The sequence below is a fragment of the Mastomys coucha genome, unplaced genomic scaffold (genome assembly GCF_008632895.1).
Source record: "Mastomys coucha isolate ucsf_1 unplaced genomic scaffold, UCSF_Mcou_1 pScaffold15, whole genome shotgun sequence".
Lineage (NCBI taxonomy): Eukaryota > Metazoa > Chordata > Mammalia > Rodentia > Muridae > Mastomys > Mastomys coucha.
The window spans coordinates 12,299,494-12,316,554 of record NW_022196897.1 but is presented as its reverse complement, the minus strand read 5'-3'; the positions used below and the strand labels follow the sequence as shown (position 1 = coordinate 12,316,554).

General features: G+C 44.7%; 1 protein-coding gene across 18 annotated transcripts in view; it reads left to right on the top strand.

Moving 5' to 3' along the window:
- Cacna1b (calcium voltage-gated channel subunit alpha1 B) overlaps nucleotides 1–17,061 on the top strand; it is a 168,944-nt gene that overhangs the window by 37,548 nt on the left and 114,335 nt on the right. For 13 of the 18 annotated variants that reach the window (XR_004118471.1, XM_031369261.1, XM_031369256.1 and 10 more), the window contains exons 7-10: nucleotides 6,424–6,527; nucleotides 7,712–7,827; nucleotides 8,661–8,717; nucleotides 9,428–9,520. Coding sequence is in view for 17 of the 18 variants with exons in the window: in XM_031369261.1 (XP_031225121.1) it covers nucleotides 6,424–6,527; nucleotides 7,712–7,827; nucleotides 8,661–8,717; nucleotides 9,428–9,520 (370 nt within the window). In the remaining variant the exon portion in view is untranslated. The remainder of the gene's footprint in view (nucleotides 1–6,423; nucleotides 6,528–7,711; nucleotides 7,828–8,660; nucleotides 8,718–9,427; nucleotides 9,521–17,061) is intronic. The other 5 variants (XM_031369260.1, XM_031369259.1, XM_031369258.1 and 2 more) reach the window with 1 other exon arrangement.

The following is a 17,061-nucleotide window of genomic DNA, read 5'->3' as shown; positions in this document are numbered from 1 at the left end:
TTTCCTGGAACAAGGTACCACCGATGTCGCCCCCAATTGCCCAATAAACAGTATGGTCAGGCCTGTCATAGCAGCATCCTTTAATCTCAGCTCTCCTTTAATCTCAGCACTTGGGAGGCAGAGGCAGGCGGATTTCTGAGTTCAAGGCCAGCCTAGTCTACAGAGTGAGTTCCAGGACAGCCAGGGCTATACAGAGAAATCCTGTCTCGAAAAACCAAGTCCTTGGTACCAAGTTCTGTCTGAGTTGTTGTCCTATTGCTGTGACGGATCACCATGACCAAGGCAATTTATAGATGGAAGAAGCATTTAATTGGGCCTTACTTTTTAGTTTCAGAGGGTGAGTCCATGACTATCCTGGTGGGGAGCATGGCAGCAGGCAGGCAGGCTAGTGCTGGAGCAGTAGCTGAGATCTTACATCTTATCCATAAACACAAAGCAGACACAGAGCCAAGTGGGAGTGATGTAGGCTTTTGGAAATCTCAAAGCCCACCCGCCTCCAGTGACATAAACTCTTCCAACAAGGCAATACTTACTTTCTAATCCTTCCCACGTAGTAAATCTTCCCCAAGGTTTGAGGGTGGGGGACCAAGTATTCAAATATGAGCCTATGGGGGCCATTCTCATTCAGATTGCTATAGGGACTATCAGACAAGTCTTGGGATACGTCTAAATTTCTCTCCAGGCAGGCACCTCAGAAGGGTTCAGAGGTATGATGGGATAATACGTCCCTTAATGATTGTACACACAGGGCTTTTTTCATGCTGCTCACACATACTTCAGGAAAGAAGTGTTTGATAAAGAAGTTTTAGGCTTTATGTTGTTACCAGAAGTGGGACTTGCTTCTTGCCTGGACATGCTGTGAAAGGAAGAGGAGATCCAGAGATAACATGGTTGGAGCAGTGGGAAACAAGCTGCCATTTGTTGAGAAGGAAGAGTTGAGAGCAGCTGCTTTCCTAGCTTTGGCTTAGTGCAGAATGGTAGTGGAACCATGGCTGTTTTGACTCTAAAACTGTAAATAACTATTGTCATGGTAGAATAGAGAGAGCTCAGAAGGAGCAGTAGTGATGAGATGCACATTGAAATTCTGACACTGTGCAGTGTTGAGAGTTATGAGAGAGGGTGAGATTCCTGGACAGTGAATGCAGGTGACAGAAAGATGCCCCCAATTTCTCTCTAGTAGGACTCTCCCTTTGGAGGCTAATTGGGCAGGAGCCACTGAAGAGCTGTGTGCACCTTGTGTAGGGTAGGAGGAACACTCAGAACGTGTCCTGGAATCAGAGTGAAATGATTGAAGAAGTGGAGTCACATATTGCTGAGAGGCCAAAGACCAGTGTGCAGCAAGATGGAGACTGCTGGTATCCTTGACAAAAGTGTTCTCGGTTTGAGGGTGGGGTGGTAAAATCCAGGGTGCAGGGGCTGAAGGGAGAGGGCAAAGAAGCGAGGCTGCCAGTAAGACTGCTGCTTTAGGGAGAAGAATAGTGAGTGAGAAGTGGCTACAGAAGATGTGGAGTTAAGGAAATGGAATTTTGTAATTAAAAAAAAGAACATCATAGAGTCATGTTGTGTTGTCAGATGCTATACGGAAAGACCATGTGTATTTCTACCCCTCCTCCTCTTCCTTCCAGAGGTACTAACTTAAACTATGTAGTAAAGATAACTTACTGGATTGGCTTAGTTGATTTGGCCTGAGTTGTCCCAACAATGGCTGTCTCATACTGGAGAGGCCAAGAATCTGGCAGTTGCTTAGTCCACAGAGGAGGGTGTCTCAGCAGTCCCAACCTGGTGCTTGGGCCTGGAAGGTTCTTGGAGAGCCACTGGTCTCCAGTCTGCTCTAGAAGCTTGGAGATTGTGCATTTCTGTGAAGGCATGTAGCAGTGGTAGCAGCTGAATAAATGAACTTGCCAGCAGAGTGAAGCCAGAGTTCCTGATTCCCATCTGCTTTCATCCAGGTCACTACCAGAAGGTGCTACCCACATTTAGGGTGGTTCCTTCTATTTCAGGTAATGTGACCAAGAACATCTGTCACAGGAGTGCCCAGCAGCTGTCTTTTAGTTGGTTTCAGAGCTGGTCGAACTGACAGCCAATATTAACCATCCCCAAGCCCAGTACCATAGCTGGGGTTTGATCCTGACACAGATATGATGCAGAGTATTTCAGCCTGATTGCCTGCCATCCATAGCCACATTTCCTTATCTGTTGTCCTCTGCCCCATCTTGATCTCTGAAAACTGGGAATTTGTTCACTTCTATATTACTTTCTGATCTTGGTTATGGTACATGCAGGAAACAAAACCACATCTAACTTTAGGTCTTAGCCTTTCTTATTCAATGTCAATTTGATTCTTTGGGTTTCTTTAGTGATTCTATTTCTTTGTTAAATTCTGCTTTTATGTCTTGAGTTGCTTTCATTATTTCCTTCATTATTTTGTCTCTTTCATGGTCTTTGTTAAGGCAGTTGTTCATATCCTCTTTAAAGTCCTTGGACATATTCATACTTGCCATTTTGAAGTCCCTGTCTTGTGCTTCAGCTAAATTGCTTTTCCCAGGGCCTAATATAATAGGGTTGTTCATTTTTGGAGGAGACATATTGTCTAGGTTGTTCATGTTTGTGTTTTTGTGCTGGGATCTAGATATTTATGTTGGAACTGCTTCTTGATGTAGATATCTGGTCTCATCTTTTATGAGTGGGTTTTCCAGTCTTTGGTTGTTAATCACCCACTCTGTGGTGTCCCTGAATCCCAAGCACGTGTGGTGGCTGTGTGTGCCTTGTAGACAGTAGTTCTGGGTTCTAGCCAGTTGTGGTTGTTGTAGGGTCCCTGACAGAGATCTGTTCTGCGGATTGGTGGGCAGTCACAAAGCAGGGGATGTGGGCTAGAAGTAAAGGCTGCTGGGAAGAACGAGGGCCTCTTCAAGAGGCCAAGTTACTAGGGAATGGAGGTGGGCTGGGAGGAGGAGTTCCTGTGGGTGGCTGCAGCAGTAAGTCTGGGCAGATGGGAACAGAAGACAAGCAGGAGGATCAAGGTTCTTTCCTGAGTCCCAGCCTAGTGTTGGAGCTATGGGACCTTGGGAGAGAGCAGTTCTGCTAGTTTAATGAATTTTAAAATTTCCTTTGAGACCTCTTCCCTAATGTGACCTTTGCTGATAATATCCTTTTTATGGGTGGTTACTTTCAAAGGGTGAGAGTCTAGGCTTCCCACTGGCTCCTACTGGCAGGAGTGTTCAGGGCTCAGAGATGGCACCACAGACTGCTCTGTGATGTCTGACTAAAAGAAGTACACTTACACTAAAGTTCAGTCTAAAAGTTTTTTATATTGTTGAGTTGTTCCTTTTCTGGCCCTTTAGCCAGAGAGAGAGTAGGCTTTTGAGGGTACATTGTCATTCATATATATATATATATATATGTATATATATATGTATATATATATATGTATATGTATACATATATATATTTATATGTATATATTCATATATATGTCACCCATATATGTATGAATATATTTCACATATATATTTCATATATATATTTTATTATTTTATGTGTATGGATGTTTTGCCCGCATGTATGCATGTGTAACATATATCTGTCTGGTACCATCAGAAGCCAGAGAGAGTATTGGATACCCTAGAGCTGGAGTTACAGATGGTATGAGCTGCCATGTGGGTGCTGGGAATTAAACCTGCTGTTTTGGAAGAGCAGTAAGCATTCTTAGTTATTTCTATTGCTGTGAAGAGACACCATGACCAAGTCAACTCTTATAAAAGAAAGCATTTAACTGGGGGTCTGCTTATAGTTTTAGAGTTTATTAGTCAAGGTTCTCTAGAGTAACAGAACTTCTAGACTAAATCTCTATGTATAGAAAGGGGATTTATTAGAATGACTAATCTAACAATGGCTGTCTGTGAATGGAGAGTCCAAGAATCCAGTAGTTGCTCAGTCCCAAGGCTAGATGTCTCAGCTTGTCTTCAGTAGATGCTGGAATCCTTAAGATGTCAGCTCTAGTGCCTGTGAAGGAATGGACTTGCTAGCAAGGTGAGGACAAGCAGGAGAAAAGCAAAAGCTTCCTTCTTCCATGTCCTTATATAACATAGGTTTCCCGCAGAATCGTGGCTCCAAATAGCTCTGGATTAAAGGTGTGTCTTCCTACCTTAAAGATCTGGATCAAAAGTGGATCTTCCTACTTCAAATTAAGCAAAAGACCAAACCAAACCAATTAAAACAAAAGCCCTCATAGGTGTCCCTTCCATTTTTGGGTTTTAGTTAATTCCAGATGTAGTCAAGCCATCACATATATATTCCTAAATATAACCTGTCCAGTCCATATAGTGCTACTTGTGTGCATTTTCAGGGTTGAGTGGCACTGGATGGCCATTATTAGGTGTGCCTTTCCCTGAGGAGGGTCTCCACATCCATTCTCAGCTTTCCCCAGTTACTTATGGTTCTTTGTGTAGAGTTGAGGCTTCAGGCTTTTTCCCAACCCAGCTTGCCATGTTTGTTGTTGTTATTGTTCAGTTCATGTTTGGGGATCTTGTTGATGAGACCTTATGGGTATAACTTCTGATGTTCAAAGAGACACAGTCTTACAGCAAACTCCTGAGCCTCTGCCCCTTTACGATCTTTCTGAGCTCCATACTGCATTTTTATTGGTTGTGGTTTTCTCTAGTTATATCTATTTGTTGCAAAGAGAAGTTTCCTTTTGGGGGGGGGGGAATTGAAGACTTATCTGTATCTAATCTTTATCTAACGTTGCTACATTCATTTTGCAGGTTGAGGACAAATGTTTATAGATTTTTTTTTGTTGTTGTTTAGGAATTATGCTGGTTTAGTAAATTAGAGATTCTAGATTATCTCTCAATAACCATGATTTCACTAGCACTAAGTAGTTAGCTAGGTTTCCAGTGCCAGGCATGTATCTGCCTTGTTGAACAGGTCTTAAGTCATCTAATCAGAGAGCTGTTGGTTACTGCCAAGGTAAGTGTGCCACTGCTGCACCTTAGGGTTATCATGCCACACTGGTCATTGATGTGGTTCATAGGCATCATACCTGGGCAGGACTGTTGGTTGCTTCCTCCTTTGGAAGCTTGCATGGCTCCTTTTGGTACCATGAAAGCTAGTTCTCAAGGAGGGGGCATTAAGGTCAATTTTAGCTCAGGGTCTCTGGGCCCTGTTTCTGAAGTACATGGTTTCTTCAGCAATAGGGACTTGCCTTCTGTGATCCCCCCTTCTCTCCGAGGGCTGTTGGCCCCCAGCCCAGAAGGACAAAGGGCATAGAGTCAAGAAACACAAGGTTCAGATGGCCCATGAGTAGGACAGAAATGACTACCGAGGTCAGAGAGGCAGCTCAGCTTTAATCTGGGTGAATCAGGGGCTATGTAGACTTGGGGAAGGGGGTAGGGATTTCTAGGGTGGGTATGTATCATTGGCTCTGGCTTAGGCCACCTCATTTGTATAGAGAGGCACTCCAGGAATTCCAGGTGCTTGCTAGGTCAGCAGAAAGGAAGCTGAGCCTGTAATCTCACTAATGCTGCAATATTCTGCAGGTAGAGGATGTGGGGTTTTTGGGCTCCCAGACAAGACCAGAGAAGGAACCCAGCTGGTAAAGGGAGTCCTCCATTCTGCCCCAAGCTCAAGAGAGTTGTCTGTAGGTCTATCAGACTGGAGGGTGGAGATCCTGATTAGGGCCTTGGTGACAAGCCTGGCTTTCAGGCAGGGCTCAGATGTCCAACGACCTGTGTCCAGTTCTTTCTAGGGAGGTGCCCATCCTCAGTGCCCACCTCATTTGTGGTTTGCTTCTATAGTAGCCACACATGGAGAAAGGGATTCACTACTACCTTTAGCCAAGTCCACTAGAGTCCGTGAACAGAAAAACAGTTGTGGAATTAAGTTGGGTTCAGGGGAGCTTTGCTATGTTCTTAGTTATTTGGATCATACCTGGGTACTGAGCCATCTTGAGCCAGGCCTAGGGTGAGAGATGCAGCCTAAGAGGCTTGTAGAGCATGCAGTGTGGAGGTACATTTAGCTTGAATTGGACACCTGTTGAAGACATGACCAGACAGGGCTAGCTCTAACCTTGGAGCACATGGAGCTTCTTTTAGGAGGTAGTATCTTGGAAGCTGCTCATAGAAGCCATGGGCATCCTATCAAGGAGCTGTCCTACCAGACTGAGGCGAGGCATGTAGTCCTCAGGGTATCCTGAGGAACCTTTGCCTCTCTGGGCTTGTTACCATCGCTGGGCAATGGCTGGAAATGTGCTGTTTCTCTGGTCTTCTGGGAGCCTACACCCAAGGAAGGTTTTGTGAGTCAAAAACGGGTCTGACCAAAACCTGAACTCCCTGCCTGGACCTTTCTGAGGAGGCTTCCCAGGGGCCAGCACATTGATGTGACCAGAGATGTTCGCCTACTTGTCTCACCTCCTTTTTCTTGCAGACAAATGATGCGGCAGGCAACACATGGAACTGGTTGTACTTCATCCCCCTCATCATCATTGGCTCATTCTTCATGCTCAACCTGGTTCTGGGTGTGCTTTCGGGGTAAGAACCATGAGCTGGGGCATGCCCTATGTATTCTTAGGCCCATGGGCACACACCACCCTTCTTTTCTGTACTCAAGCTCCTGTTTGGAGCTCCCACCCTATATGGGACAAGGAAGTTATGTCACAAACATGGTAAAGAGAGTCAAGCCTGACCTGACTCTGCCCCTACCTGAGCAACACAATCCCTGTTGGCTCCATTTGTCTCGTTCTAATCACTGTGACTTCTGATCAGGCCTACGGCTCCCAAGATGGGTGGAAATAGAGCTTTCTAGCCTCAGAGAGCCACTGTAAGGATAGAGTAGATGTTGGGATAGTGCTCTCTGCTCTCCAGTCTCTGTGTGTGTCTTATACTGGGTGTGGCTGTCATTAGCATATCTTTCCAGGCTACCTTTGCAGAGGCCACTTGGACTTACCCAAACTGACTTAGTCACTGTTCTATTGCTATAAAAAAGATACGTGACCAAGACAACTATTAAAAGAGAAGACATTTAGTTAGGGGCTGGCTTACAGTTTTAGAGGTTTAATTTTATTATCATCATGGCAGGAAGCATGGCAGTGTGCAGGCAGACACTGGAGCAGTAGCTGAGAGTTGTACATCTTGATAGAGAGTGATAGAGATAGATGAATGGATAGATAGATAGATAGAGCAGACAGACAGTCAGACAGAGACTGACCCTCTGGACCTAGTGTGGACTTCTGAAACCTCAAAGCCCACCTCCAGTGACACAAGTCTCCAACAAGACCACACCTTCTAATCCCTCTCAGACAGTGTCACTCTCTAATGACAAAGTATTCAAATATGTGCACCTGTGGGGCCATTCCTATTCAAACGGCACAGTGGCAGAGTAGAACTAGTCTGATGAGTAGGCTTAATTAAGGCTGAGAAGGCACCTGAGGACAGGGCATCTCAAACAAGATCCAACAAGATTCAAAATGAGCCAGGTAGAGGATGGACACGAGCTGGGTAAGCAGAGCACAGCAGGCTGTTAGCTCAGCCCTAGTGAGGTATGGCATTGGTGTGCTCTGGATTCCCGGAGCTGGAGCCAGGGCATGTGGTGAGGTGAGGGTGCAGGAGCTGGCAGGAGCCTGCCTCCAGGCACGAAGTTTCTAAAGCAACACCTGCATGTCCTGCATACCCGTGTTCACTGCAGCTGCTTGCTTTTTCTTCCTACGTGGTTTTAGAGAGTTTGCCAAGGAACGGGAGCGAGTCGAGAACCGCCGCGCCTTCCTGAAGCTCCGCAGGCAGCAGCAGATTGAGCGAGAACTGAATGGGTACTTGGAGTGGATCTTCAAGGCAGGTGTGTGTGTGCGCGTGTTTGTGTGTGTGTGTGTGTGTGTGTGTGTGTGTAAGTGGGCAGCTGCACTTCCACTCTGTACCATGTTCACCTCCTGGGCTCAGGGGCGGAGCTTAGTGTAGAAGGCTGACTCATAGCACAGTGTCACGTGGTGCTCACAGCCCTCTCACTCCACAGGAGACCTGAGTACCCTGCTATTGCTCCACCCTTTCTGTCACCCTTGCTCTGAACATTGTAAACTTAAGCTCTAGCTTACCTCCTCTACCCCGCCCGCCTGTGTGGGCTGATTCCTGCCATTGCCATTTGGGACGCCCCCCGCAGGGGTACCCCTTTCCATGTCTACTGCTCCTCTCCCTGTGGGCAGCTTCTCCTCTTTAGGGCTTTTCCCTCCGTGTGGTCTACTCCCCTCTGTGTGGACTGCTACCTCTGTGTGGCCTTTTCTCTTTCATGTGAGCTGCTATCTTCCATGCGGGATGCTCTATTCATGATGATCACCCCCTTCCATGTGAGATGCTACATTTGTATGGGCTTCTCTTCTGCCTGAGGTCTTACAAATGCTTCCTCAGTGATAAATTTACACACACAGTGATAAGTCCATACAGCTGCTGTCTAGGAGGACTGTTTGTAGGTTGGACCTGGGATGGACTGAACGCTGCTGGGTCTCTGCTTGGGGCATGGTTTGGGTATTGGTAGGAGGCATGCAGTCACAGCCTCCTGATGTGGGCATGTAGAATGGGGTAAGCAGGTACTTCAGACCACTTCCGCAGGATTTCCTGGGATGAGTCCTTTTCATTGGATGGGTAGAGAGGTCTTGACCTGAGCTTTGTCCCTCACAGAGGAAGTCATGTTGGCAGAGGAGGACAAGAATGCAGAAGAGAAGTCCCCTTTGGATGGTAAGTGGCCTCCATATTGCTCTTTACATGGTGGGAGCTCAGATACCTGTTTCCCCAGGACACTGCTCTGCGTTAGATGCCTTTACATTTGTCACGGTAGCACAGGAGCCATAGAATCTGAGTGGCCTGGTTATGTCTTTGTTGGAAATTATGCTGGACAATGTTGCTTCTAGAAGGATTTGACCTGCAGGGTTTGAGGTGAGCTGTCTGTCTCTAGACTTAGGGTTAGTCCCAAGGCAGTAGAAGAATCTGGACACCATCCAGAGCCCTTAGTAGAGTTGGGGGCCTCCACTGCTGGGGCAGCTGCAGTTGTCTGCATAGCCTCAGCCACAGGAAGGCTGAGGTTCGGGGCAGAGAGCATGGTGTGCGGTCTTCTCTGCTGATCTGACTTCTTAGCACATATCTGAACTAGCCCCCACCCCACTCCCATCCCTGCCCTTGCCCCAGATGGATGCTATCTAAGTCTTCTTGGTGGCCATGCCTCCCTAGTGCCTTGTCTTGGAGGGAAGAGAAAGAAGAGTGATCCTCGAAATTTCATGTCTTTTGTGTGAGGAATGAGAAGAGCCCACGCGGCAGGGTCAGGGAGTTGCTTTGCCTCACCGTCAGGACGGGAGCTGAGATAAAGTGGATTGTTCTCAGCTGAATGATGCCTTGAGATGGGCTACCTGCCACTGCCACTCACACTGGTCTCCACTACCCATTGTTTAAAGCAGTGTTGAAGAGAGCTGCCACCAAGAAGAGCCGAAATGACCTCATCCATGCAGAAGAGGGGGAGGACCGGTTTGTAGATCTCTGTGCTGTTGGTGAGTCTCTGCAGATGCTTCGGATGCTGTGAAGCCCCTGACTGAATGTAGAGAACAGACATGGACTCCTTCTGGGATTCTTGCCTTCATGGTACCTGGTCACTCCCTGTAGAACCCTTCCCTGGATGCTATTACTTTTGCTTGCATTATCTCCTGTGATCAGAGAGCCCAGGGACAGTTTCCGATTATCTTTCCTTGATCATGGCATGAGCCTATAATACCCTGCCTCTGTGTCCTCCTTCTTAGATAGTGAAATGAGGCTGGTTGACTTTTCCTACAGAGCTAGGAATTTTCTTTCCCTCAGTGCCACAAATACCTGGCATTTTGCTTTTGGAAGCCCTAATGTGCTTCATCCTGCCAGGATGAATCAGACTCTCCTGCGGCTGTGTGGGAGACGCAGACCCCAGCGGCGCCAGGCCACATAGCACTCCATCTGGCTCTTGACTCTGAGGCAGTGACTGCCCCAGAGTGAGATCACACCTGGATTCTGCTCCCTGCTTGTTGTCTGTGCCCCACTCCCTCACTGGCTTTCCCTGCAGCCTCGCCATGTACTTTTCTATTTTTTTTCTCATAATGAGAAATGTTGCCCTAAATTTTTGCAAGCATTTGTTTTTTCTTATCAGTGTCTCTGTCTCTATAGATAGGCTTCCCAGGGTTGGTGTAATAAGGGTAGAGTTTCTGCATTTTTGAGAATTTCAGTGTTATTATCTTCCATTAGCAGTTCAAAAAAATGCTTGCCATTTATCCCAATGCCTATTTCCTTAAAATTTCCCCAGAGTTTTTTGTTTTGTTTGAAATAGGGTCTCTCTATTAGCCCTGTCTGTCCTGGAACTTACTGTGCAGATCAGGCTGACCTGGAACTCACCAAGATTCACCGGCTTCTGCCTCTCAAGTGGTGAAATTAAAGGCCCGTGCTAGCATGCCTGGCCATCTCCCTACCTCCACCCCCCACCCCCCCAGAAAGTTTTGAGGCCAGTTGCATGAGCACAGAGAAATATTGAACTGGGAATAATTCTTGTGTTACTGACTGCTGCTGATTTTAACCCTTTGTTACCCTGCATGAGTGGATACATCATGGACTTCTTTTGAGTTGTGTTCATTTTATAGCAATGACAGGCCAGTGTGTATTACTGATCTAAATCTAATTTTAAAAATTATTGTTATATTTAGATAATTTTTCTTGATTATCATTTTACCTACATTCTGATTTTTATAAAATGAATTAGAATTTTTGAAATACTTTTTTTACTGTAGTGTATAAATGCAGTTGAAGACTGTTAGAATTGTGTGACTCCTGGTTGACTAAACACAGGCCAGTGGATGGCCCCACACCCATACATATATAGGCAGTATAAAGTGACCTTGTGGGTTAGTAAGAAAAAGTAAAAGAGGACATGAAGTTTGGAGGAACTGGGGAAAAGAGGGGTGGATCTGGGAGGACTTGGGGGAGGAGCAGGAAGAAACTATGATTCAGATACATGTAAGAAATTTGCAAAAGAATTCTCAAAAAGATTATACTACAGAAACAGTAGAATTGTTTATAAGTGAGAGAAACTGAAGACCCATGTGGTCTCTGAGAACCAAAAGGGATTGAATGGGCTCGCGCCAGTTTTGTTACTTATAACAGTTTTGTTGTAATTTGTACTTTATTAAGCATCTATGTTTTTTGTTTCTATAGAGTTTCATGTAATACTCTTAGTTCAATCCCTTTTGTGTTTAGACATTCTTGTGTTTGTTCACTCAACAAATATTTAGTAAGTGCCAAGTCCAGGAGTTGTCTGAGGCATTTGAACTGCTGGGTTGGGCAAATGATGAGGGCCCTTCATTTTGGGTGTCTGTTGCAGCACAGTATTGGATGAGACTGATGACAGCAAAATGTGTAGCACATCAGATAGAGCTGTGTTTGAAAGATGGAAGGCTTGGGAAGGTTCTGAAGGGTCTAGATGTAGTGGTACAGTTTCAAGCACAATGGCCGTAGATGGCCCCAGGACAAAGGGTATCTTTGAATAAGGAGCTGGAAAAGACTATCATGAGAAAGAACCTTCTAGAAACAAGTATCCAGACCCCGAGACAGGAATGGGGCTAGCATTCATGAGGAATGTCAAAGCTTAAAGGTAGGCTAGGTCCTAACAAGGATTCCAGGTAGCTGTTTTTGGTCTAAAGGCCTCTAGTCTTGCTTCCACTGGAGCAGCAGCTGTGTCTCCTGGGAATGCTGAAGAGAGAATGAAAGGGGGCAAGGCACAAGCAGGGAAGACAGTTTTTGAAGGCAAATGTACAAATCAAACACAAGATTTGTGCTTGGCTTTGGAGGCAATAGAGAAGGAGATGGTAAGTGCTTGGACTTCAGGTCTATTTAAAGCCAGTCCAGTCAGGTGTGTCTGAGAGGAAGAGAGCTATCCAGGAGGCAGAGAGGGAGGAGCTCTGATTAGGAGATAGGGCTGTGGGCTGAGTTGGAGGCCCAGAGGTCCTGATTGGTTGAGAGTATTGGAGGTGTCTATTGGAGTCTGGGTACAGGCTCACACAGGTGTGAGTGTGTGTGTGTGTGCGCTATGTGTGCAAGCTGCTCATGGTTCTGAGGCTGACACAGACCCTGTCAGCATGGCTTTGCTGCTTGTGATCCCCAGTGTATCTTCAGGTTTCTTTTTTTTCCTAATTAGGATCATACAGAAATAACATGTATATATTGATGAATGTTAGATATCCTGTCTTTTAGATTTCTTTGATTATATTTTTAATTTTATTGCTTTTCTTACTTATGATTTATTATTTTATCATTACTATATTTTATGTTGTTTTATTATTTTCTAATTTATTTTAAAATACTTACTTTTATCTATGTTTGTATGTGTGTGCCTGTGTGAGTTTATGTGTATCACATGGTAGGTGCCTGCAGAGGCCAGAGGAAATGGGATCTTTGGGAATTAGAGCAGCGGGTGTCAGTGAGCTGCTTGGTGTGGGGTTGGGAACTGAATGTGGGGCCTCTGCAAGAGCACTAAGCACTCCTCACTACTGAGCTTTCTCTCCAGGCCTGTTCTTTTAAATTTCTTTTTCTTTAAAAACAAAACCTTGATTTTATGTGCATGAATATTTTGCCTGTATATATGTACTGTGTGTGTGTATGTGCGCATGCCTACAGATGATTGTGAGTCATCGTGTGGGTGCTAGAAACCAAACCTGGATCCTCTGTGAGAGCAGTAAGTGAGCTTAACTGAGCCTTCTCTCCAGCACCTTTCTAGTTTGTTTGTTTCTTTTCTTTTTGTTTTTCTTTCTTTCTTTCTTTCTTTTTTTGTTTTGTTTTGTTTTTTTTGAGGCAGGGTTTCTCTGTGTAGCCCTGGCTGTCCTGGAATTCACTCTGTAGACCAGGCTGGCCTCAAACTCAGAAATCCGCCTGCCTCTGCCTCCCAAGTGCTGGGATTAAGGCATGTGCCACTATCACTCAGCCCCTTTCTAATTTCTTAAAGAGAGGTCACTTGTTTTATTTTTTTCTTTAATAATATGGCTTTTGGGTTATGTGCTTTCTTCTCTGTACAGCTTGCTACAGTATATTCCTTTTTGTTGGTGTTTACATTGTATACTTTACTTTCCTCTTTAAGCAAAAGGGTTGTGTAGGAGTTTGCTTCTTTTTTTGTTTTTGTTTTGTTTCTTTCTTTGTTTGTTTTTTCTAGACAGGGTTTCTCTGTATAGCCCTGGCTGTCCTGGAACTCACTGTAGACCAGGCTGGCCTTGAACTCAGAAATCCACTTGCCTCTGCTGGTCCCTTAGGATCTTGCCATAGACTTCTTGAGGGTTCCCTATTCTTCAGCTCTTCTTTCCTTAGGAAAGAGTTTCCTATTTTCCCACTATTGCCGATCCGAGTCCCTGTGCTCCTGAGCTCTGCATTGCTCATCATCAGCTGATACCTGGACTGCTGCAGACAGCCCTTCTTGGCTCCTGGGCTGCAGCTTCAGCATAAACATGAGGCTTTTCCTCAGGCTGAGGGTCAGGCTTGCTATCAGTGGGACTGTTTGTCCCCCGTCTATTTCATCTCCTTTTTAATCTGCTGAATGGTTTAAAATGGAATTCTTTTTCTCTTAAAAGTCTGTCTTCATTAACTGTTAATATTTCTGTGAACAGATGCTAGGACCAAGGTGACTTAAAGAGAAAGCATTTAATTGGAGCCTGTCTTAACCTGTCAGAGGGTTAGTCCATGACCAGCATGGTGGGGCGCATGGTGGCAGGCAAGTAGGCATGGTAGCTGAGAATTCACATCTGATCCACAAGATGGAGGCAGAGAGAGATGGGGCTGGGCTTGGTATGGACCTTTGAAACCTCAAATCTCATCCCCCAGTGATATATCTCTTCCACCCAGGCCACTCCTTCTAATTCTTCCTAAACATTCCACCAACTGGGAAGCAAACTTTCAAATATATGAGCCCGTGTGAGCCTTTCTTATTCAACCCAGATTTTTTTTTCTCTCTGAGTCTTGTTTTGTTTCAATTAACTTGGTATTATCTTTAATTCTTTCCCATCCCCACAGAACCCAAGGATGATGGCATGTTGCCTGGGCTATGTAACACCTCCCTTCCTTCCTTCCTTCCTTCCCTCCTTCCTTCCTTCCTTCCTTCCTTCCTTTCTTCCTTCCTTCTTCCCTTCCTCCCTCCCTCCCTCCTGCTCTCCCTCCCCACCTCTCTCTCTTTCTTTCCTTCTTTCCATTAATTTATTTATTTACTTTCTTTTTTTCTTTTGGTTTTTTGAGACAGGGTTTCTCTGTGTAGCCCTGGCTGTCCTGGAACTCACTCTGTAGAGCAGGCTGGCAGAAATCTGCCTGCCTCTGCCTCCCAAGTGCTGAGATTAAAGGCGTGGGCCACCACTGCCCAGCTTTTCTTCACCTTCATTATGATTGCAACCATCCATTACCTCCTCATGCAGCCCCTCCTTCCTCCCCTTATCTTCTGAGAAGGGAGATACTGCCTTCTCTATCACTCCACCCTGGCACATCAACTCACTGAAAGTCTAGGTATATCCTCTCCCATTGGCCCAGTTAGAGGATCCACAGGCAGGCATCAGAGTCAGGGACAACTCCTGCTCTGGGTTTTGGGAGATTTGCATGAAGACCAAGCTTCACATCTGCTACATATGTGGGGGGAGGGCTAGGTCCAGTCTGTGCTTGCTCTTTGATTGGTGGCTCAATCTCTGGGAGCTCCCAAGGGTCCAGGTTAGTTGAGTCTGTTAGTCTCCTTATGAAGTCCCTATAGCCTTTGGGTTTCTTAATCCTTCCCCCAACTCTTTCACAAGACTCCCCAAGCTCCATCTAATGTTTAGCTGTGGGTCTCTTCATCTGTTTCCTTCAGTCTCTGCATGGAACCTCTCAGAGGATAGTTATGCTAGGCTCCTGCCTGCAAGCATAACAGAGTATCACTAATAGTGTCTTGCCCATGGGATGGGTCTCAAGTTGGGCCAGTCATTGGTTGGCCATTCCACTGTACTCCATCTTTGTTCCTGCACATCTTGTAGTCAGGACACGTTTTGGGTTGAAGATTTTGTGGGTAGGTTGGTGTCTTATTCCTCCATTGGGAATCCTGCCTGGTCACAAGAGGTGGCCACTTCCATATCCCCCACTGCTAGGAGTCTCAGCTAGAGTCACTACTATAGACTTCCTAGAGCCTCCCCTGTCCCAGGTCTCTGGCATATCTAGAGATGCCATCCTACCTCTGCCGATTCCATTCCTTCTTTCCCGCTTTCCCTGCACCTGATCCGCTCCCCCAATTCCCTCCCTCTCCCTCTTCTACCCAGTTACCTCCCTCTCTCCACATCTGATGTCTGTTTTATTTCCCCTTCTGAGTAAGATTCAAGCATCCTCCCTTGGGCCCTCCTTGTTATTTACCTTCTTTGGCTCTGTGGATTATCCTGTACTTTATGGCTAATATCCACTTATAAGTGAGTACATATGTATATCCTTTTGGGTCTGGGTTACCTCACTCAGGATGATATTTTCTAGTTCTGTCCACTTGCCTGCAAATTTTCATGATGTCCTTGATTTTAATAGCTGAATAGTATTCCATAATGTAGAATATTTCTTTATTTTTTCTTCAGTTTCCACATTTTTTTCCACATTTTCTTTATCCATTCTTCAGTTGAGGGATATCTGGGATTCTGGCTATTACAAATAAAGCTGATATGAATACAGGTAAGCCAGTGTCCTTTTGGGATTGTAGAGCATCTTTTGAGTATATGACCAGGAGTGGTATCAATGGATCTTGAGGTAGAACTATTTCGAATTTTCTGAGAAACCACCAAATTGATTTCAAGAGTGGTTGTACAAGTTTGCAATCCCACAAGCAATGGAGGAGTATTTCTTTTGCTCCCCATCCTCACCAGCATGTACTATAATTTGAGTTTTTAATCTTAGTCATTCTGATGGGTGTAAGGTGGAATCTTAGGGTTGTTTTGATTTACATTTCCCTGATGACTAAAGAAGTTGAACATTTCTTTAAGTGCTTCTAAGCCATTTGATATTTATCTGTTGAGAATTCTCTGTTTAGCTCTCTACTCCATTTTTTAATTTGCTTATTTGGGTTGTTGGTGTCTAACTTTGTAAGTTCTTTATATATTTTGGATATTACCTCTCTGTCAGATAAGGGTTAGTGAAGATCTTTTTCCATTCTGTAGGCTGCTGTTCTGTCCTAGTGATGGTGTCTTCACCTTATAGAAGCTTTTCAGAGTCACGAGGTCCCACATATTAATTGTTAATCTTAGTGCCTAAGCTAAGGGTGTTCTGCTTAGGAATTTGTCTCCTATACCAATGTGTTCAAGGATATCCCCAGTTCCTCTTCCAGTATATTTAGTGTTTCCAGTTTTATGTTGAGATTGATCACTTGGACTTAGGTTTTGTGCAGGGTGGTAGATGTAGAACTACTTGCACTCTTCTACATACAGGCATTCAGTTAGACCAGCACCATGTGTTGAAGATGCTTTCTTTTTGCCATTGTATGGTCATTGGCTTCTTTGTTAAAAATCAGGTGTCCATTGGTGTGTGGGCTTATTTTTGGGTCTTTGATTCTATCCCATTGATCAACCTGTCTGTTTCTATACCAATATCATGCTGTTTTTATTACTATTGCTCTGTTGTACAACTTAAAGTCAGGGATGCTAATATCTCCAGAAGTTCTTTTATTGTTCAGAATCATATTAGCTGTCCTGGGTTTTTTGTTTTTCCATATGAAGTTGAGAATTGCTCTTTCAAGGTCTGTAATGAATTATGGTGGAATTTTGATGAGAATTACATTGAATTGGTAGATTGCTTTTGGTAAGATGGCCATTTTCACTATGTTAATCTTACTGATTCATGAGCATAGGAGATCTTTCCATCTTCTGATATCTTCAATGTCTTTCTTCAGGGACTTGAGTTCTTGTCATACAGTTGCTTGGTTAGAGTTACACAAATATATTTTATATTATATGTGACTATTGTGAAGGGTGTTGATTCCCTAATTTCTTTCTCAGCCCATTTATTGTTTGTATAAAGAAGGGCTACTGTTTTTTTTTTTTTTTAAAGATTTATT